The 21803-nt window shown below is 50.4% G+C and overlaps 5 protein-coding genes across 5 annotated transcripts; 2 read left to right on the top strand and 3 right to left on the bottom strand.

The window, feature by feature from the left end:
- Positions 1-3444: 3444 nt before the first annotated feature.
- ColSpa_12430 (uncharacterized protein) lies at positions 3445-4600 on the top strand (the record flags this gene model as incomplete). Its single annotated transcript, XM_049278642.1, has 3 exons — positions 3445-3518; positions 3581-3710; positions 3767-4600. The coding sequence occupies 3 exons, from the start codon at positions 3445-3447 to the stop codon at positions 4598-4600; spliced, it is 1038 nt and encodes a 345-aa protein (XP_049134599.1).
- Positions 4601-7654: 3054 nt separating this feature from the next.
- ColSpa_12429 (cellobiose dehydrogenase) lies at positions 7655-9985 on the bottom strand (the record flags this gene model as incomplete). The annotated part of the gene is made up of 1 exon (XM_049278641.1): positions 7655-9985. One exon carries the CDS (start codon positions 9983-9985, stop codon positions 7655-7657), a length of 2331 nt encoding a protein of 776 aa, XP_049134598.1.
- Positions 9986-12126: 2141 nt separating this feature from the next.
- Positions 12127-15742, bottom strand: ColSpa_12428 (linoleate 10R-lipoxygenase; the record flags this gene model as incomplete). The annotated part of the gene is made up of 6 exons (XM_049278640.1): positions 12127-12435; positions 12491-12736; positions 12789-14869; positions 14957-15113; positions 15166-15404; positions 15460-15742. The coding sequence occupies 6 exons, from the start codon at positions 15740-15742 to the stop codon at positions 12127-12129; spliced, it is 3315 nt and encodes a 1104-aa protein (XP_049134597.1).
- A 2168-nt stretch (positions 15743-17910) lies between these two features.
- Positions 17911-19560, top strand: ColSpa_12427 (uncharacterized protein; the record flags this gene model as incomplete). Its single annotated transcript, XM_049278639.1, has 1 exon — positions 17911-19560. The coding sequence occupies one exon, from the start codon at positions 17911-17913 to the stop codon at positions 19558-19560; it is 1650 nt and encodes a 549-aa protein (XP_049134596.1).
- Positions 19561-19963: 403 nt separating this feature from the next.
- ColSpa_12426 (uncharacterized protein) lies at positions 19964-20470 on the bottom strand (the record flags this gene model as incomplete). Its single annotated transcript, XM_049278638.1, has 1 exon — positions 19964-20470. One exon carries the CDS (start codon positions 20468-20470, stop codon positions 19964-19966), a length of 507 nt encoding a protein of 168 aa, XP_049134595.1.
- Between the last annotated feature and the right edge of the window lie 1333 nt (positions 20471-21803).

Here is a 21803-nt window from a genome sequence, read left to right as displayed (position 1 = left end):
ACCAGAACATGATGACACCAGTCAATATTTCATGGGAACATTGAACTCACATTTACTCTCATGCGCGCCATAGTCCTTGTCTATCAAATTAAGATCCGAGGCTGAAATAGTGCTGCCAAAACCACCAGCACATAAAATTAAGGTTACCTGTAATACAGCTGATTGCGCCACCATGAAGCCTATTGTTGGTCTCCCAGGCGGTGACACTCGTAGAGTGATAGCACGATCACGTCAAAGGTGATATTGCTGGTCGTTATATTTAGGGTACGGAGATAGGACATCCAACAATGTGCCAGCGGTAAGATGAAGTGGGATGTGCCCCTCGTTGTGGCTAAGCCCACCTTGTCAGGTGTGGCTGACAGGGCTATGCTTCCTATCCTCCTGTTACCTCCGATTGCCCTATTCCAACACCTGCTTACTGATGCTGATGCCGTTGTGATATTGCTCTCCCCGACCACGGAGCCCTATCTAACATCACAAGAAGGCTTCGGTGCTGCATTAGTCTTTATGCCATTGATAACCCTATGTTGACTGCACAAAGCGCCAGTGGACCTTCGAGGGGCTTGAATAGCGTCTTATCCTAGGGCAGTGTAAGTACAATTATGCTTTATTCAAGAATCCCGTAATTCCTGAATACATAATTCTAATGTAGATAGGTCTGGCCATTTTGGTCGTGTCTCGCAAACTTAATGCTTCGACTTACAATACCCTGCTCGTTGACAAATAGGTTCTCCTCTGTGTTGGAATTTTTCCACAAGTCTATCGTCCTCTTAACGTCTAGTGGGGATATATAGGGTGAGGAGCAAAGAGGTGGGCCAGGTCTGTCTAGCATAACGCCATGCTTCAGCTTGACTTTCTCCTTTATTGCTGCAGTGAGCATGTCGACTCCCCAAAGGGCTTCCCTCGACAACCCTAGCACAGGCATGAGCCTCAAGATTTCGAGACGCGTTTCCGGATGAATATATAGTGTTGTAAAAATAAACAGTATGGCTACGAAGCCTCTTTCAACGATGAAACACGGATGCTTTGAAGTCAATGTCTTCAAGGGTTCTACCACCTCGGCTTCCAACCTAAATAGTTGCTTCAAAGCCCTTTAAACAAATTTGAGAACCTGCTGTAGCCAGCCTCGATGGCATCAAATGCCATGCCTTGCCAAACCATAGACGACAGCACTCAAAGCGTACAAGAAGAAAGCACCGCAATGTCTCGTTCGATTGTCTTATACGCTCCAGAAGTGCTTAGTGGCAGCTGTGGCCTTTGGCATAACGCCCATCGATTGGACGAACACCTTTCTCCACTTTTCTAAGAGTTGTTGAATGGCAGCTTTCTCTGCTAAATGCTGCTAGGTCTTGAAGGAGAGCTCTGAGAGACTCTGATTGAGGAAGATCTATGTGGCAGGCCTGCTTGGCGATTTGGAGGGACCTAGTTAGCTAAGTCGTTCGGTTAAATATCACATCCAGCATCATTTGTGCGTCTGATATTGCCGCGAAAAATGAAGGTATAGGTCCCTAGATCTTGAATGTCAGGGACATCTGAGTCTTTGTCGCCAAAGAATAGGGTGACTCGCTCAATTGCCGAAATGTGGGCACGAGCTTCTTGATGACCCACGGTGGCCGGTGCTCCACACAGGTGCTTTTCAATATTTCCGCTCCATTCCTGCCACGTAGAAGCGCTCCCTTTCAATTGGAGCGCATTGTTTCGAGACAGGTGAATGAGATGCAGGCAAGCACAATAACGGGAAGTTTGTGCACAGTTTTCAAGGCCCTTAATTCCTGAACACTGGCGTTATAATGGCGAAAAACGGTTTGTTGGTTTCCTTGTCGCCTTTCGGTACCAAGCTCAAAGTTGCTTTGACTTGCTCGTACAAGCTACTAATGGAGATCACGGCGTGTCTTACGGCCGGCTCGAAGTTACTGAACTGCATGACCGCGTAAGTCCAGAAGCAAGGATCCACAGCCCTCGACATTACTGGGCCTACTATCTCACAAAAATAGTGCAAGGCTCAGCCCTCACTGTCCGAACCTTTTGACTTCCTTTGCGAGCCATTTCTCAGACTAGATGTCTGCGTAAACCGCCACGCGGCAAGTCTCATCCCACAACACAGCCTGAGAAACATTATTTCAGCTGACTACTGGGTTTGGTTATCAAGTTCGTTTGGTTAGGGACTGAATCGTGAAAGTGACTATATAGTGGCCGAGACGGAATGAAGTAACACATCTCGAAAGGGGTTGGACGACATGCTAATATTGTGGCTACGCGATAACCCAGTGCGCGAATGGGGCTGTGTTCGTGGGAATCCGCAGGTCTTATCTCCTATTCCTTGCCAACAATAGCGCCTGTATTATTAGGACAAGCCACAGCTACCTTCATCTGCAATCGCTTAGGTAAAGCTTAACGCAGCAAATTTCATTCGGTACCTGTGGCGGCAGGCTGCTGGCGAATTCATTCAGAAGCAGTTCTTTTGTAGACAGATTCATCATCACCCTCTGCAGCTTACAGTAATATAGTCCAACTCAAGTGAAGATAAACTAGCTTTGTAACTAACCAAGCGGCAGAAGCACTACGACGTCTGATGGCTTTCTTCTACACCATGGCAGGGAGGGCATCTGTCTTCCTACAAAGGTTCTTATGATTGCTGTCGCGTCTCAATACCTGCTTGACATTATGTCTTCGGGTTCTTTTGTTTGTCTTGACTGAATCGGGGTAAGATTGAGGCTCTCAACAGTGAACTTTTGATTGGCGGGTTGTGCTTCGGGTCTGTTCACCATAGAACATAGCAGATGGTCAGCAACACACCCGGTCTGCATGTCGGCGACCGGTTCCCCGCATTCAGTGGAAAGAGGGTGTGTTGACTACCCATCTCTCATTGGCTTTCGGGGCTAATCTCGTGGTGAGGCGATACTTGAGATTGGTTGACTGGTCATTTGTTTGTCCAAGTATTCATGCAGTGCTGCCATCAGTTATGTCGTGCGACACATCATCGTCGACCTTGGGTTCTCATCTTGTGAGTTGATGTTTAGGCTCCAATAGCGGCAATCGCCTCACTGCAGCTAAATAAATCAATTACTATAGACAAATAACCTTTTTTTTATTGGTAAGGCTGCGTATTCCAGCTGCATAGTATTCTCGGAAACACGTATGTCAGGCAACTTTTGTATGTCTTCAGTTGCCTCTTGCGATGAGCACATTGGCTGGAGACTACATTAGGTTCGCCTCACCGCGGCACAGCTTCGCCTGACTTTTCCACGACTGATCGGATCGGTAGGGATTCAGCGAGTAATGGTGGGCTCAATCAGGCTGCGCCGAGGCGTCATACCCGGGAGGTGCTGAGGTTTCCTAGCATGACTACTAAACCACAAATACTGGACTGGTAGCCACCTGTTCTCCTGGATCAGATCCAGTGCGCTTCTCTTGCCCAGCCGATACTCAAGAATCATTTTAAACATGTCAAGCACCGAACTTGATTCGGGCAATCCGGCACTTGATCCTGTCGAGGAGCTCAGAGGGTCTTTGGCGAAGTCAGTTACGCGACTTGATGTCCTAGCAAAAGCGAACATGCTGACAGTGAACCTTCGAATAGTCTTTATGAAAATGCGGAATATTCGGATCTCACAATTGCCAGCCTCGACACTGAGTATCGCGTTCACAAAGCCATTGTGTGCCCTAGATCTGACTACTTTGCTGCCAAGATTCGAGACCCAAAGTCCAAGGTTAGCCAAGGTCTCCTTGTTCCCGGAGGTGGACACAGCTAATCGCAAACTCGAAGGCTGCCATAGAAGGCTTCCTAAGCCTGCCAGATGATGATCCCCAGGCTGTTGGAATGGTTATTCGGTATTTCTACCATCTAGACTATCCAGCTGGGTCTCACCAAAACGGGCATGCGCAAGTGAACGGTCACGCCAATGACCACACGAATTCTAGTCATGACGATGAATTCAATGGCTCTATCAAGTCGGAAGATCAGACACATGACAGAGACACCAAATCAGGAGAGCACAGCGAGCCGCTGGACGATTTTCTTCCACCACAGCCCCAGCGACTCAGCAAGAAGAAGCAGAAGAAACGTGGCAAAGCTCATGCCAAGCAAGAAAACGGCACCAATGGGTCTTCTGACCCCCAAGGCGAAGCTCTGTCATCGCCCGCCACCCAAGAGATGCCTACTTTGAACCAGACCCAGGAAAATCACAGCGAAGGAGGAGGTGCTGTTTTGGACGTCAATGCACCGCCCAGTCTTCAAATGGAGAATGGTAATCCTGCCGGTTCGGGCAACAAAAACCTCGTATTACACGCAAACGTATATGCGCTCTCGAGAAAGTACGGTATCTCAGGACTACGATCATTAGCTTTTGACAAGTTTCAGACAGAAGCCGACAACCAATGGGACACGGAGGAGTTTCTCCACGCAGCAGAGAAGGTGTACACATCTTGCTCGGATGGTGACGATGATCGAAAGATGAAGGATGTTGTTGTTGGAATGATTTGCAGTCACGGTGAGCTGATGGATAAGGTTGAGACGCAGAAAGTCATGCGAACTCTTCCAAAGGACTTGATGTATGACATCCTGCTGCAGGTAAGACAACAGGGAGGGTTTACTAGATAATCTCAAGGGTCCAGCTCTTACCAAAGGGATGATAAGGACTCGCCAGTTAGTGACGGTAATACTTACGAAGGGGATCCTGCGCTTAGCAAATGGGAAGCCACAAAGAACACGAAAATTGCTTTAGGCCAGGTGCCTGAATATTTTACCACAGCGGTTGACAAGGAACATATCTCAAGAAACTTCTCATCATCACGTAATACAATGGGTGGATTTTCATCTGTGCACTAATTTGAAATCTTTGTCTATGGCCTCCTTGAGTGTTTGTGTCGACTCGTCCATGGTGTCTTCAAAGTCGTCTTTACTATGGAAGACTTTGCGCATCCCAAACCTTTTTTCCGTCATCTTTCTTGTGTTCGGAGCTTCTTCCTGTGTCAAGAGGGATTACTTTGCTAATCATCCATCGAAGTCATTTTGGTTGTGACCAGCACTAACTTTGGGTGGACTTTTCTCTGGCGTAATGGTGATTTCAGTGGTGACTATGATTGTGCCACTTATCGATTGCGATAAGGAGCTTCGAGACCCGGAGACAGTACCGAGAATGCTGGCGAAGATGCGACTAATTTCCGTTTGGGCTGGCACTTTTTGTGACCTCTGGTCTTCGGTAAGAGCGCCCAAGTTCCGCCTTTTTTGGTTCCATTCCCTTGGCGCACCGCCTCCAATCGTTGTTGGCGGTATATTCTCCAGGTGATTGTTCCTTCCACATCGTGTGATGCCCTTGACAAGTGTTCCCTCTACATCGAGGTTACGTGCCTTACACCTCTCCAAGTACTGCTCTCGGTCCTGTTCCACATGGCCACCGAATGCAAATATCCTTCCAAACAAACCAGGAAAAATGTGGTGAAGTATTAGACGAATTGATGGTAGACTGGTTACGGCGATACTTGTTGCAACTTCAATACCCGACCAGATCATAAGATCGACGTAGTCCCAGGTTATGTTGACCGAGTCTCCGTACAGAATATTGAACCGAAGACGCACGGAACTTGCAATGACGATCAGGATGCCGAGGCTAAACATTAATAAAATGACAAGTTTGCGCCGAGGCGTCGACTTGACCTTGACCACTAGTGGCAAAGGTAAGACCAGTATCATTGTGTCGAGCGCGATACCGATGGCGCTTGCGGTCCAAGAAAGAAGGTTCAAATTGAGGCACTTTACAGGGCCAAAGTCTCCCTTCCAACCTTCCCAGTTGTACTCTATTGGAATGCACTGGAGGATTGCCATAGCCACAAATAAGGTTGTGTAGAGGCTAACAATAGCCAAAAGTGCGTAACAAAGACGACAAAAGCGGTCGTAAGGAAACAATCTCAAGTAAAAGAACAGCATCGAAATCCTTGTGAGTCCTAAAAGTAATAAGTACAGACATGAATCGACGTAAAAAATCTGACTGGATTATTAGCATGATTGCTGCGCCTAGTGAGCAAAGGATCGATAAGTACCTTTAAAGCCCATGTGAGGGTGCCAGGGTCTGTCCACCAAATATCGACTCCAAACGCCTTTTGGTAAACTAAACCATAAGCAATCTTGTGGTACACTTACAAAGGTGGCACTTACAGATCTGTCCGGAAAAGAACCAGGCGAAGTATACTATGTAGGTAATAGTAACAACCCAATCGTCCAAGCTGAATCTGCGTATGATCCATGTCTTGGAGTAAAGCCGTGCCGCGACGCACCACATGCTAAAAATATGGATGGGTAGGAATGGCCACACATCGTCCTTTCGGTTTCGACGAGGCTTGTCGCACATAGTATCCCATTCCCTCAATGTTGCTAGTCCGCAATGAGCGGATCACTCTTCGATCGCCAAGGTCTGTTTGCTGTACGTACCGAACGTCGATAGTCTAGGACATGATATCGCCATGCACTGCGTCACTTCTGAATCGAAGCCAACATCACGGCAGATACAATATGAGTTATCCCAAGAGCCGCAGAATGACGGGATAGCACTTCGCCAGCATGCAGCCTTGATGTGTTCTTCTGTCAGTATGTTTCCGAAGCATATCGTAAGCTGAACCGACAAAACTTACGGCGCATTCTGGGAGCCTGCTGTCTCGTGCTGACAAGTCGATTTCAGCTCGCGTAGCCACCAACTGTGCCGTGAAAGCGATCAGTGTCAGTAAAAATCTGGCTGAGCCCATCTTCAAACATCTCGGCTAGATAGCATCGAGCCAGAGACGCTGCTGATGGACTTGTGTCGATGAACGCGAAGTGCCAGCTGTGCGGGGTCGAGATAGTAATGAGGGAAACGAATCCGGAGTTACATCCGTTCGGTCCTCCAATGACTCGCGGAACTAGCACCGCGTCGCTGTCCGAGCTGGACATAGGTGACGTTGAACTCAAAATGAACCTGAGAACGAGCCTAAACAAGGTACTAACTGTGGGGGAGCCCGTGAGGCTGACCATGCTCCCTAAAAGCACTGTTTAGCGCACGGCTTCGACTCGAACAGAACGGCCGTGCGAGCAGGAGGATGACCTCGGTAAGCTGCCTGCTGGAAGCTCATCTGGCTGCAGAGAATGTGATAATCAGACCTGAAAATCCAAACGCCTGGTTTGAGTTTGTTCATTTCGAAAAAAAGGCGAGCAGTCTCACAAACTACAAAGAGACGTCCATTAAAGGCGCCGATGCCTGATGATTCCTGATTTTTGGAAAGGGAGAAGAGAAAAAAGGTCCTGAAATTGGCTCATCCGTTGCATTTTTGAAGCAATTTGCAGGTACGTATGCTAATTCCCATGAAACCTCGCACGTCGTGATCTGAAGTCAGTTCCGGCGTTAGCATTGAGCATGTAGGGCTTTCTCTATTGGAGAAGCAAAAATAATCACTGGCATGACCTGGTTGGGACGCGCTTTGGTCTCCAGACATAAACCAGATGTCTGTGTCAAACTTTATTTATGAGAGCCGCAATGCTAGCACGTCACATCTAAGCACGTCTCGCCTCGTCACATTCATTGGCTTAAAAGGTGAAATCTTAATAGCGAGCTACGCCAGATTTATTTCTATGTACAGGTGTGAGAAATCGAAATGAAGTTATAAACAGAAGAAGGCATCTCAATGCTTAGAAGGCACGGTGAGCACGGCGGAAGCGCTGGAGGCGCCGGGCATCCCTTATCGAGCGCTTGCAGCCTGCCTTACCAGTGTTGGTACTGCTTCCAGCTGCGCCAAGGATCTGGGCGGCGGCGTGTTCAGCGGCAACCATGACGATGGCCTGAGTGTTGCCAGTAGGCAAGTCCGGATGAATGGAAGCATCGACAACGAAAAGGTTGTCAGTGCCCCAAACCTTAGTCTGAGTGTCAACAACGCTCTTGCCGTCGTTCTCAGTACCCATGATGGCGCTGCCGACATAGTGGCTTCCAGTAGTGTACTCCGAGATGAGGCTCTCGGCGGTGGTGTTGCCGGCCAGGGTCAGGGTGCTGTTAGACTTGGAAGCGTACTGAATGAGCTGGTTCATGAAGCTCGTGATGGCTTCCTTGTCAGCGGTAGTGGTGAGGTAGGGCTCAGTCGTAAACTTGGTGGAGCCATCGGCCGTGATTCCAAGAGCACCGACTGATGTCAGACCGTGGGTAAGATAGACCTTGACCCTGATGGTGTCGTTCTTAGGGGAGTTCACGGTACCCTGAACGTAGCGCTTCTGCCCGTCAGATCCTTCGACGCTTGTCCAGAAGTTCAGACGCTGACCAGCCTGGTGAAGGACACCAGACCCTTGAGCGAACAAGTCGATATCGGTCTGAGAGGGGTTGGTAAAGGCAGTGCTTGCCAGAGAGTTGAGAGGAGACTTGGTCTGAAGGTTGACGGTGAAGATGGGGTGGTCCTTGAGGTTCTCGCCAACAGGGAGATCGATCCATTGGGCCTCGGCGGGAAGAGTGACCTGAGTAGAGCCACTCTGGACGATCTGGATCTGCTCCTTGGGTCCAATACCGCTGTTGAACAGGATACGGGGGGTGGACAGTGCACCGGCGGCAAGGATAGCGGCACCGCCAGACTTGAGGTTGATAATCTGGCGAACATTCGTGCCGGTCTCAATCTCAACTCCAGAAATGGTGGTGCCGTTACGGACGGTGCGAATGACCTTGGCGTTGAGCTGGAGCTTGAAGTTGGGCAAAGCCTGAGCCCGAGGAAGGTAGTCACGAACAGGACCGCCGCGAAGACCATCCTCAATCAACCAGGGAGGGTGAGTGAAGACAGAGTCCTTCTTGTTGGGCTCGGCGAGGCCGTCGACCTCGGTGAAGCCATTGCCGGCCAGCCACTTGGACATGACATCGTAAGCGCCCTGGTCGTACCGCTTGCCGTCCTTGCTGGGCTGGATGGTGCCCGGAGTACGCTCATAGAGCTTGTTGGCGGACTCCTCGACGTCGCTCCACTTCCAACCCGTGGGCCACTTGTCGTCAAAGTCATGAGCAGGAGGCTTCACCCACATCATGGCGTTGACCATGGTCGAGCCACCGAGAATGCAGCCTGCCATAGAAGCGGTGTCGGTGCAGTACTCGCTGGTCTCCTTGGCGGTAGAGAGGTAGTAGCCCATGGCGGGGACATCGTACTGGGTAACGGTGTCGTTCCAGTCGACAGAAGCCTTGCCGCCGGTAGAAGCAAGGGAGGGACCGCCACGCTCGACCAGTAGGACGCTCTTGCCAGACTCGGCCAGACGTTCGGCAACAATCAGGCCGGCAGCACCACCACCAGCAACGATGTAGTCGTAGGTCGTGTTGGAGATGGTAGTGGTGACGTTGGCAGGGACAGAAGGAGTGGTTCCGTTGCCGGTGCTGGGGGTGGTGACAGCATCCGATGCCTTGGCAGCCCACGTGGCGTAGTCGGCCGACTTGGCATCAGCAAGGTTGGCACCGAAGAGGCCAAAACCAGCGCCATGGTAGTTGAGAGCGACAGAGGCACTGGTGGTGTCGGAAAGCGCGGTGGTGGAGTAAGCCCAGCCGAAGGTGGTGGTGTCGGCGGTGCTCTTGAATGTAGTATCGTCGCCGGTGATACAGCCTTCGCAGAGGAAGGTGTAAGTGAAAGCGGTTTCGTTGATAGAGGTGCCGGACTCGATAGGCTTCAGGGTGATGCCAGAGTCGGTGACAACATCGGGATTCGCATATCCGCTAGCCTTACGGATGGAGGTCTGAATCGAGTCTCCGTTGGGCCACGCAACCACGAGGATCTTGTTGGTCATGGGACCACCGAGGGAAACGGAGGCCCAACCCTTGGTGACGGGGGCGGAAATCTGGCCGATGAAGTCCTTGCCAACGGTAGAGGGCAGAGCGACACCGAAGGAGAAGCCTGAGGTCTCGGCGTACCGCTGGAAGGTGATTCCGGAAGCGGCATCGACGTAAGATGACGTCTGCTGCGCCGTGGCGGCCGCAGCCAACAGTCCCGTGGTAAGGAGGGACTTGAACATGGTGAAGGATTGTAAGGCTTCTGTTGCTCGTTAGAGAGAGTGTGGGTTCAAGCTCGTGTAATGACCTGGTGAGTGAAAAAGAATGGAACACGACTGTGTTGAAGAGAGAGTACACCCGTCGCAGAGGGGCAGAAGAAAGTCAACAGCAACCAGCGCAAAAAAAGGGAACAGAAATGAAGATGTGGCAACGAAAACGTGAGACTAAATGGGTGACATTCCAAGATGGGAGTTATTCTCGCTGCTGTTATATATGTCGACTCTCCCATATTGATCCTAGCGCAGCAGGACTTGATCGAGAAGGACGGCCACAGAGCAGCATGGCCGTTCCTGGCTGTCGACCCCATTGAGGGGGTTCGGTGGGCCAGCGAAATGGATCCACGATGAGAGACCCATGGTGACCCAGCCAGGGCCGAAGGTGTTTGGGTCCTGGCAGCGTGCACATTGGCGCATTATCGCACGAAGTTGAGTGGCAGGCTGAACCGTGTAGTCGGATTATTGAGCGAATAGGGACATTCTCAGTAGCCAAACGAGTCAGTTGGTACCATGTATGTTGGTGAGGAGGGTCCGTCGGGTGACGTCCGTTCGGAGGGGGCTATCCCAGGATCGAATTCCCAAGGACCCGGCCAAGCTAGGCTAGCAATACCGACAACTGGCCCAAGTGTTGGAAGGGATGCCACGATATGACAGGCCTGACGATGCGCTCGCTAGACAGACTGACGAGGGGGCACGCTGGGCTTGGCTGGGCTGAAGTGGACGCAGCAATGCCTGCATCTAGAAAATTTCCAGTCTGGACTGTTCCTGGAGATGGTCTTCGCATTTTAAGTGGATGGAGTTGATGGGCCCTATACCCCGGATATATTAACTGGACATGGTTCTTTGGTTATGCGAAACGCCAGGAAACGAACGGTCGTCCGAAGTTAATAAGTGCTGCTGGACCTCACTGGACAGCTTCGGGGCCAAAAGTGGATATGTTTTCGTCCGAGGTCCAAAAACAGCTCCCTTGTCCAATCGGGCTGAGTCTGTTACAAAGAAATGGCAGCAAAAGGGGAAGGAGAGAGAAGGGAGAACTTTTACCCACTCATGTATGTGGCAGACCCTCACTGATATGAGGGGCCTTGGAAAGAGAGGTACTCTGAGAGATGCCATGTGCGTCATGCAGAGATAGAAAATGGAAGAAGTCCGAGCGCATCGCGTTGAGACCCGCGTTCTGCAGATTTTGCGGCTCATAGATGCGGTCGGTATGTTCCAGAATTCATTACCTTGATCCATCTACCGCAGCGCACACCGGTGCCACCGTCGTTTTCCCTCCTTAATCTCCGTCGACGCGTGCTCTCGCCCCTCACCTTCGACTCCTTTCGGCGGAACCAGAATGATTCCGGCTGCGCCTGGCAATTCCGTTGAAACCGCCAGTGGCTACGGAGCTCAGGCGGCACGGCAGACGGCCTCGGCTGTCCCTCCTTGCGTACAAAAAACTCGGATCACGGCCCCATGAGTGTTAAAGGCCTGCTTGGCTCAGTTGGGCAGCTACAGGTAGTCGCGAAGATCTGGTGGTACTCGCCTACAGGCTTAATTTTTGATAATTCAGGCTGCATAACACATCCAGTATTAAGACCCGTGCATAATCCTTCGCGATGCTCGTCCGTCTTGGCTGCAAGTAATCTTCTGCCTCTGAGAGCTTCCCAAGCCAACCCAGAAGATTACAAATGGATACCATCATTCTCAATTGGTTTCAGCCGCGCGGCAATTGCTCACTCAATCCTTGGCACGCAATATCTTGCATTCCGCGGCCCCACTGATTTTCAGCGGAGCAAAGATCACCATCACAGGGCTACTTGATCTGTGACATCCCTGCCAACCAAGGATTGCCTGGGAATCCGCCTTCGCCTCAAGCAATGAAGTGGCGTGAGCCCGACTCTTGTGCTGCCTTTGTTCATTGCGACGCCATCCGAGTCATTGGTCTTTAAAAGCAACTCCAGACTCTGCGATAATCCGTGGATGACAACGACATATGTAACAGTTGATAAGGTCCATTAAATGGAGGACGGTGTCTTGGTACGACTTGAACGTCTTTTCCGGGTAAACATTTGTAAGTCGCTGTTGGTTGAAAGCACTCAGTGTAATAGTTGGCCACGCTACGGTATCTATTCCTCATCCCACATCACCTTCATGGACACGGGGAACGGCCAGATTTGCCCCCAATCCTCTTTCATGTACACAAAGAACCCACCAGGCCTTGGTACCTTCTTCAAAATCCCTTGTGGCCCTGGAACTCGTCGAAGGTTCTTCTTCCGGAACAGTACCCTGAACATCTCCGTAAGCGCCACTTGGCTCGCAGCACGACCGAGGCAGGCGTGCGGGCCGAGTCCATAGTGGATGTACGAATCCAGTGGTCTGCGGGGGTTGACCTCTTCTGGTAGAGGGAAGTGCACCGGGTCTCTGGCAGCGGAAACCTGGACTTTGTGTTAACTCTAGGCTCGGCCAACATCGAGTGAATCGTCAACTTACGAAACTAACGAAAACCCTGTCACCTCGTCTCACAGGAACCTCACGACCATCGTCCTCGACAATGACATCGTCCTGCGTCGCTTCGCGGTAAGAGCCAAAGGTTCCTGCAAGTCGGATGCCCTCCATGGCGTAGCCAAGCAGGAGAGCGTCAGTCTCCTTCGTTGATGGAGACAGGGCCACCTTGTGAATCTGTTGAAGGTGATCGGTGCCTGGAGACGAGAGGTAGTAATCGACCGCCTGTGCAAACTGTACGAATGTCAGTGCATATCATCATTTTACCGAGCCCGGCAATACTTACCACTTGTGCCTGATTAGGTACCATAGCCCCTGATGTAGGCAGAATCTGGCTCCACGCAATGTCGTAGGCGCTCAGTCCGGATTTGGCGAGACCTTTGACTAGATTGGTTCCATATGATGCGAGCGGGTCTTCCTTGTCCGCAGAGCCAGTGAAAAGCCCGCGGAAACCGACCTTCGTCGTGATCTTGACATTTGTCTCGACCAGCTTCCCAAGCTTCATCGTCACCTCCTTGGCGGTTTGTCGGAGCGGGAACGACTTAACAGGGTCAATGTCGAAGAAGATGCACACGAAAATGACCGACAGAATCTGGTACATCTCCTGCTCCGAAAAGACACCCTTGGGGTTCTCGTGGGTCTTGAGAGGCAAGTTGAACACTCTCGAGGCGAAGTGAACATGAGCAATATTTCCAACGTCGCGGATTATGTCGACGTGTGTTTGGCCGGCAAGCTTGTACGACTTCTCCATGAGCAACTTCTCTGTGATTCCCGCATAAAACTGCTTGACGTGAGAATCCCAGCCATCCTTGTAAAGTAAAGATTGCATGCATTTCTTCTGGCCCGCATGGAAGTCCGTGTCTCCAGAGAGCATGAAGCGGCTGCCGCCCTTACCCATCAAAAAGGAGAGGCCTTCATCCCATGTCACCTTGTACCGACTCTGGTTCTCCAGGATGTGCTTGGCGCCTCCATATGATACGATGTTCGTCCGTAAAGGAGTGAACTTGGGATGAGAGAAGTCGAACTGATCGACGCGTCCAAGGTCTGTAAGAATCTGATGGTTCTCGGATGGAATCACCATCGGGTAATGTGCGTAGACCGAGTTTGCTTTGAAGTGGTTGGGGAAAGCTCTCAAGAACAGCTTGTAGAAGACACAGCCGTGATTGACGTTGAGATCGTAATCGACCTCCTTATAGCCCCATTGGGTCAGGTGACGAGGGTTGTAGTCAGTTGTGTAGTATCTATCACCCCGAACGAGACAAACTGCGTCTGACAGAACGACGCGTGAGATGGTGTACGTAGGGGCAATTCCAACGCCAGGAGTCAGGGGCGTCTTGGCCTCTTCGGCGACGAGACCTGGGTACAATTCGACGTAATCCGGGTGTTGGTACAGATTCTTCAGCTGTTCCGCCACAGCCGGATCCGAGTTGATGTCTTCGAACCGATCGTAGGGCTTCAGACCAAAATGCTTACGGAACTCATTGAGACCAGCAACGTTCCACTTTCTACCGTGCAGAATACCCATGATTTCGACGGGCTTCATGACCTGGGGTACATTGCGGGCCCCAAAAGCCCCAGCACAGTCTTCGATGGCTGAACTAATGCACTCAACAAGGTCATCGTCATCAAACTTGCCGTCCTCGCCTCGTTCGTAGTCGGCAAAAGTACGCTGACCAGGGTCATCAGGAATCGACTTTTCGAACTTTCCGAAGACACAGGCCATCTCTTGAGGAGACAACCCGCCTTTGCCGCCTTTGCCGCCTCCGCCCAGAAGCTTCCCGTAGAATTTCTGAATCCATTTGTCGTCCTTGTCCGAAATGCAGGAGTGCCATCTGTAACAAAGATTAAATTCGGCCGAGTTGACATTTCCAGTACCTGCTTCCGCTCCATCGGGTGTACCGGCGTCGATACCAGCCTCTTGACGGGGATCAAGTGTCCATGTAGTGTTGGTGCGATTGAGGTTGACAATATTGCGGACATAATCGACCAAAGTGATGTTGATGTACAAACCTGAAGTTACGAGTCGCGCCGTTTGAAACAGGTCTTCGTCATACTTCTTCCAAGCCTTGGCAGCGTCTTCGTCAGACATATTATCGCCAGGAGGCGTGAACCTATTGCCCTCATTGATGGCAGCCAGATGCTCGGCGACGTGGTTGTGGAATCGATTGAACATGATTAGAAGGACGCAAACACCCGGTGGCATGCCGATAAGCCGCTTGTCAGCAAAGCTGTCGGCCTTGAGCTTGCCATCCCGAAACGTCCTGATGGAATCTTGCATCTCCTGATTACTGCCGTACAACGGAGAGAGATCAAGATAGGCCGAGGTCTTGGACTTGCTGCTGTCCCTGTAGTCGGTCCAAAACAAATCTGTCAAACGTTAGTCATCTATCTCAATCCATCTTATGAATAAGTGCTTGCCGTGAATAATGATGGTTGCCCAGTACCAGAGAATACTCGAAACGTTGTTCGGGTGCTTCTTATAGGTTGTTCGACCCATGACGGCATCGAATATCAACCCGGGATCGGGCATGGCACCCAGAGTGACGATCCGAGGCTTGACTGATCTGGCGTATGGACCACCAGCAGCGCCCAGCTGAGGGAACATTGGGTTCTGATTGTTTGTTAGAATGTGGTGGGGTAGACTGGTGTGTGACTCAGCTAACGTTATAAGATCCATCGGCACGCCGATACTTGAACTCGTCACCAATGTAAAGCATGGGTGGATGCTCAAGAGAATCCCAAAGCTCTTGAATGAAAGTGTTCGTCAATTGCTCACGGAGACGAGAGTTGTGGGGGAGTTTGGCCACGATTTGGATCGTACGCTCCATGATCATTGTTTTGTCATCTTGGATTTTCTCCCCCTTAATCTTAGATTTGATAATTTGCACGAGAGTTTTCAGATCTATTTTCGTAGTTAATAACAACAACATTGAATCAAATGTCATGAGAAAACAGACCTGCTGCCTGCAACGCTCGTAAATTCTGGACCATTGTCGGCCGAACAATCTCTGTGGGATAGGTCCCATCACCATACTGGGTGGGCATTGGTCGCTTGGATGCCTGACGTAGCTGTGAGAATCCGCCTTTCTTGACATCGTGAGAGCCGTATCGAGCAGATGCTCGACTTGGCCCTGGTTGCTTTTCATCTCTCATAGAGGCCCCGTTGCGGGAGACGGCATTGCTGTGCTCGTGCTCCTCGATGTCAGGGCTCGAAAGGCTTCCGTTCCGATGGGACTTCATGGTACAATGTGAGAATACGTCTTCGAGTGGGCGTCCTAAACAGCATTTGTTGTTCGCCCGCGAGCTTTCACCAGGGTCTGGTCCTCCTATATAAGCCCAAGCGATTCTCGCTGATAACACAGTAATTTCAAATTGCAGCGTGACTCGCCTGACGTTCTTGGCAAACGAATCTTTTGCCTCAATTGAGCTTGCGGAATTGGCGGTGGGAACTAATGCCAGTCGTGACTACGGTATGGCGATAGCTTCTAACTGTCTTAGATCATGTCTTGGACTGTGTTCCACACCGGCTGCACGGCGGCCGGGTGCGCGCCTGCAGCCGTCCACGTCGATCCCGTTCGGCAACGCTATGATGTGTCACCATAGCTAGGGAGCCTCTTAATCTCAGCCCAAAATGACGATCATTTCCTGTAACAAATGCTGCGTCGGAAGTCCCAATTATTGTCCGAAAACTTTTTAGTTTTTTTAGTTTTAGAGAATGATAAACTTCAAGCTTCAAATTTTAAAGTGATTCGCGCGATAAGGGAACCCGGGAAACCGGTATGTACTACATAAGGGCCGATAGTTCTCCGCATTCAAACATTGGTGTTTTACTGCACCATGTTACAACCATTACAGGTTCGTATATGCTGTACAACTCTATTCAAACTACTTTCACTGCACTGAATCGGTGGTCTTCTACTCCTGTTGACCTCACATTTTTCATGTGATGTTGTCGTCAAGGGAGCGTTATGATACCTAGTTCAGCCTCGTCTCACTTGTGAGCGGGATCAGCAGAAGCAAAAAGTTTACGGGATCTTGGCGAAATGGCACTTATGTCTTGGATGGAAGAAACATTTGACTTACTAATTCAACAAAGGAGTCCAATCGCGAATGATGTCACTTCCAAGTTTTGGGAAACTGTCTCATAAGCTGTCAGCGTTGGTCTTGAGTTGTGGCTGATTGATGTCTCACAACGGATAACAAATTTCCATTGGCGCTTGAAGGGTATCGTGAGAAGCCAAGCGAGCAACGGTTGTGAGACAATCCTAATGTACCGGTGTGTACTAGCACCGCTTCGGGTGTCAAGTTTCGAGAGCTAATGTGCGCTCAGACAATTTATCCCCTCATACCTTGAAGAGGATATGCCTGTTTCGCTCACGGCCGAAAGCAACTGCCCTAGGAACGCCTCACCTGACCAAATCGGTGAATTGCATTTCAAGAGCTCCCGATTTTCGACTACTGGTTGTAGATCTGTCTCGAACACAACTATCAAGGCGTGAGTTGTTTCACTGCGGAGATGTAGATCAATTTCCACCACGATCGACAGTCGTCTTGTTCTGACCTGGTTGGTTGAAAGGTAGGCGGTGAAGAGACATCCATGCTGTCACGTAAGACCTCACTGCACCATACAGCCGCGTTTTCCGAACAGGTGAAGCTTGATTCCCCTGTAAACAAAGTGATACCAGACGGGTGGTATCAAGTGACGCAGAATGCCTCCTACCGTAGTCCGCTTGCATGTCGCCCAGCGCAAAAACGTACAAGACCGGCAGACATGGCATCTGCGCAGGTGAGGTTTTGGAATGTTAAGAGGTTAATGGAACTATCTTCGCTTTCACCGTTGTATATGACAAAGCAACTTTCGCACCTCTTCGGCTGCACTTGACGTGAGCTTTCTTCGCTCAGTCATCTACCTTGAATTAGGACAGAGTCGTTGCTCTCTTCACCCAGAAGTGATAGTCACTATGCATCCTCACCTACTCAATTCTTCCAAACAACGGGATGGAAACCCCAGAAAGAGTGCAACAGAGCCGGGTGATCAGTCTGGCCATGGGGCGTATCGAGGAGGACAGAGTCATGGTTCGCGCCGAAAGCTTATTCTCTGCTTCGACGGCACCGGTAATAAGTTTCGAGGCGATGACAGCGACAGCAACATATTGAAGATTTTTCGCATGCTTGACAGTTCAGCAGATGATCAATGTAGGACAATTCAACACGAAGAGAGACGATCTACCATTACTGACCATGATCCCAGTTCATTACTACCAACGTGCGTTCCTGTATTTCTGGACTTTCGCAAAGATAGGGCAGCAACAAGGACTGACTCTTGAACAGCTGGAATTGGAACTTATGTTGTGTCGGAAAACTTGACGCACAATGGTGTGAGAGCTAAGTGCAAGTCCTGGTATCAGATGGCCAAAGACTCCGCGGTCGGCTCCTCATTCGACCAGCACGTCGTAGGCGGGTATCGGTTTCTCATGCGTTATTACTCGCCAGGAGACGACATTTACATGTTTGGCTTTTCTAGAGGTGCCTATGTTGCCAGGTTCTTAGCCGAGATGCTAGATTTCGTCGGTCTCCTCTTGCACGGTAACGAGGAGATGGTTGCCTTTGCGTGGAGCGCGTTTTCTCAGTGGCAATGCCGCAGAACTAACTCTACACCAGAGGGCAAGGAAGAAAGAGAAAAAATGTACCAGTTTCTTAGAGGGTTCAGAGAGACCTTTTCCCGACCAATCCGACGCATCCGATTTCTGGGCCTCTTCGACACGGTAAACAGCGTCCCGCGCTTTGAGACGGCATGGATGCAGCGTAGCAAATTTCCGTACACCGCACGCAGTTCTGCAAAAGTCATTAGACACGCAGTTAGCATTGACGAACGTCGGGCCAAGTTTCGGCAAGACTTGATATACCAAGAGCCCAAGAAGTGCCGTAGGAAGAACGCCGCAAAGAAGATGATGGAACACCAGCCTTTCAATGAAAAATTACAAGAGTTCCAGGAGAAGTATCGCCCTGGTCGGCGTTCGACTCTAGCACCTGACGATGCTGTCGCGGCAGAAGACCGCGGCAGAAGACGCCACCTTCAAAGCCAAGAGGAAGACGCAGATCATCCTATTCCGTTTCGCAGCCGTTCCAGATCTCGATCTAAAGCCACTGAACACTCACATCATGAGCACACGGATCATGACGCCTCGTCTATCAATTCCAAGCCACCGATGGAAGACCTAACCTACGATTCAGACGATGACGAAGCCGACCAAGACGTTGACGAAGTGTGGTTTGCTGGAGGCCATGGCGACATCGGCGGAGGTTGGGACGCCGTCGCTGGTCGCAAGAACGCCAGCCATATCCCTCTAGTTTGGATGGTCCGAGAAGCCATGCGAGCAGGGTTGTCTTTTGATGTCGAGCAACTCGAGTATCTGGGATGCATCGAATCAGTGACGGGGCCTACTTTTCAACAGCCTAACTTTCAACAACAGCCAGCGTCTCCAACCCCTCAAGAAGCGCCTGGAGTTCCCCAAATTCATGTTGACGCTCCTTCTCCGCCGCCGGTTGATTTTCAACCAGAATCACCAACTGGGTCTGCGACGGAACAAGCAGATGAGAATTCGGACGGGCTAACACACGCTTGCACGACAACGGCCTTTGGCGAAATGATTCGGACCGCACATGAGGCTCAGATCCACGACTCGCTTGACTTCGCATGCGGCATGCATCCTGTCAGTGTCTTCATGTGGAGGGTGATGGAGTACCTGCCATTTCGAAGGCTTGATCTCAGACCCGACGGCAGTTGGAAACCCATTAGATGGCCGCTACCACGCGGAGAAGTCCGCGATATCCCTGACAAGGTCAGAGTCCATGGAAGTGTGATCCGCAGAATGGAGAGGGACGAGAAGTACAGGCCGGGTAATCTCATCGTCGGTGGTGGCGGCAGAGGATGTAGAGTGGCTCCTAAACAGTACGGTATGGGAGAGTGGGAATGTGTTAAGGGTCAAGGGGATGTTATCGACGAGGTCTGGGTACGCAAACCACGACTTGACGAGAAAAAAGAGTCTGATATTTGATTCTGAAAATTGTAGTTAACTAGTTCTAATAATATGCATGTTTGCAACTTCACAAGTGTAGGCGCGCGGTATGAGGTCTCGAGCACTCCCAGCGTATTGTCTCACCATCTGATGAAGCAAGCATCGATAGATGCATCGAGGTGTCTGATGATTGCAGTGCGATTGGTCGGATGTTTCCTTGCCATTCAAGTTGATACAAAATGCCTGCGGAGATCGAAATAGCAGCGGCAGCCTTTGCATGGCTCTCACGGTTCGCTCAAAGCCATAATCACGTTGTCATTCGTGCGGTTGTGACTTCGAAGTAGTTCGACGATTCCTTCAAGTAAGTACTGATGGTAAATGTGGATTCAATTGGTTGGAGCTCTGAATACGGAAGAAGACAACGTGATTGTGGACATGACGTTCATGACAAACCGCCCGGTGCAGACTTCTTCCACTTCCGGTACCACTGAGGGTAGAATTTGTCAACTCTCCATATCATGCTCTCAACCCATTCTTGCGCAGCAACCAGCCGATCCTCAGCCTCCGCCAACTTTGTTCTCGCCATGGTTTGCCTAATAGGTATTCCTGCCAAGGTTTCAAGATCAGGAACTTGGTACTCGAGCTGTACCTGGTCTAGGAGTGCGATGTTATGGTCCAATGCCGTCTTGATGTTATCGATCATTATGGCCAAGCTTCCTACTGACTTTTCCGGGGCCTGTCGCTGTTTCATTTCCTGGTTCCATATCAATTGTTCCCTGTCCCGGATTTGGTTGTATCTGCCATACTTGTCAAGAAAATCGATCTTCTTGGCAAGAAACTCATGCAAATCGCGACGGAATTCTTTGGTCTCACAAGCTTCGACCGCCGTGTTGTTCCAGATTCTAAATCTCTCGTCATATCCTAACTTATCCTCCGCGAGATTTTCCATGTCTTGCACCATGAGTTTGCAAAGTTCGACGTCGTTTCCTGCGGCGTTGCGGGCGTGTAATGCGCGCGCCTTGCATTTTTTATATTCCAACCCACGTTCGCTGATTCTCGCACCGGCAATATTGGACGGTAAGGCATTTTGCGGCTTGGCTGTCGTAGTTCCATGTTCCTTTCCTTGCTCCTTAGAGATTGATACGTTGGCATCTATAGGATGGGACTGCAAGACCTTGTATAGATGTCAGATCGCCTTTAATGTAGATAATCTTTTGGCATGTTTAATACCCTTTTAGTTGTTCTTACCATAGGAGCGGCTCGAGCTTTGAGTCTAGAAGCCTGGTTCAGCCGTCAACACTGCGCACAAACCTTATTAACGAGAACGGACTCAGCGACCTACATTCTTTTGTTTTACCTTCTTCGTTCTCTTTATTGAGTCGGAAGGTGGCGCTGTGGTGAAAGGTGTGGGCTCTGGCGCCTGAAATAAAGTATCAGCAGACTGAAGGAACATGTTTCAAAGCAAGGCCATGCCTTTCTTCTTCTCCTAGAAGCAGCAGCAAGCTTCCTTGTACCAGAGTTCTGCAACAACTTGTCAATGCCTTGCGGGATTCAGAGAGTAGCATGGACATGTATTACGCTGTTGGGCTTCGGTGCCGGTATGACCACTACAGAAGCCTCCGAAGCCACAGACCCAGTAGTTGAAGGTCGAGGCTCGTCGTCGGCATCGGAGTCAGGCACTTCGATGGGTTCGTTCCCCGACAGGTTATCTTCGATCGATGGAAGAACGTTACAGTCCTGCACCTCAGGTAACGGTATGTCTTCGCTAGTGTCGTCGACTGCATCGTCTAGCGTCAGTGCTTCAGCGCGTGCATGCGTTTTGATATTCGCGTTGGCGGCAGCGGCAGCTGATCTAGCAGATCGACGGAGACTGGAAAGACTCCCAAACGTATTGTTTCCCGGGCAGGGATGGCCAATAATGGTGTTCCGTCTTGCTCTGGTCCGCGTAGGCGCCATTTCAGGTGGGCTTGGAGTTGGAAGAGATAAGACCGAGACGCTGTTACGCCTGTCTCTGTTGTGATCTGCACTCTTTGAAATTGTTGCAACAGGAACCTTTACATGTTAGATTTTCCAGCTAAGACACAGCGAGAAAAACAAACCACCAACTTGTTCGGCTATGGCCGCGTCAACCATCGTGGGTCGCAGATCGACGTCAATATTTGTACGCTCTCTATATTGATCAGCAACAAATTTCCGTTGGTTTGCTGTCTTTTCCCTCATTTCAACGGGTTCGGGCGCGCTAGATTTCGTCTTGGCCTTTCCCAATGCAGCTGCGAGAACCT

This window comes from Colletotrichum spaethianum (genome assembly GCF_022836535.1).
Source record: "Colletotrichum spaethianum MAFF 239500 DNA, contig63, whole genome shotgun sequence".
NCBI classification, from domain to species: domain Eukaryota; kingdom Fungi; phylum Ascomycota; class Sordariomycetes; order Glomerellales; family Glomerellaceae; genus Colletotrichum; species Colletotrichum spaethianum.
Note: the sequence above shows the minus strand (reverse complement) of the source record. Positions and strands in the feature narration are given on the sequence as shown.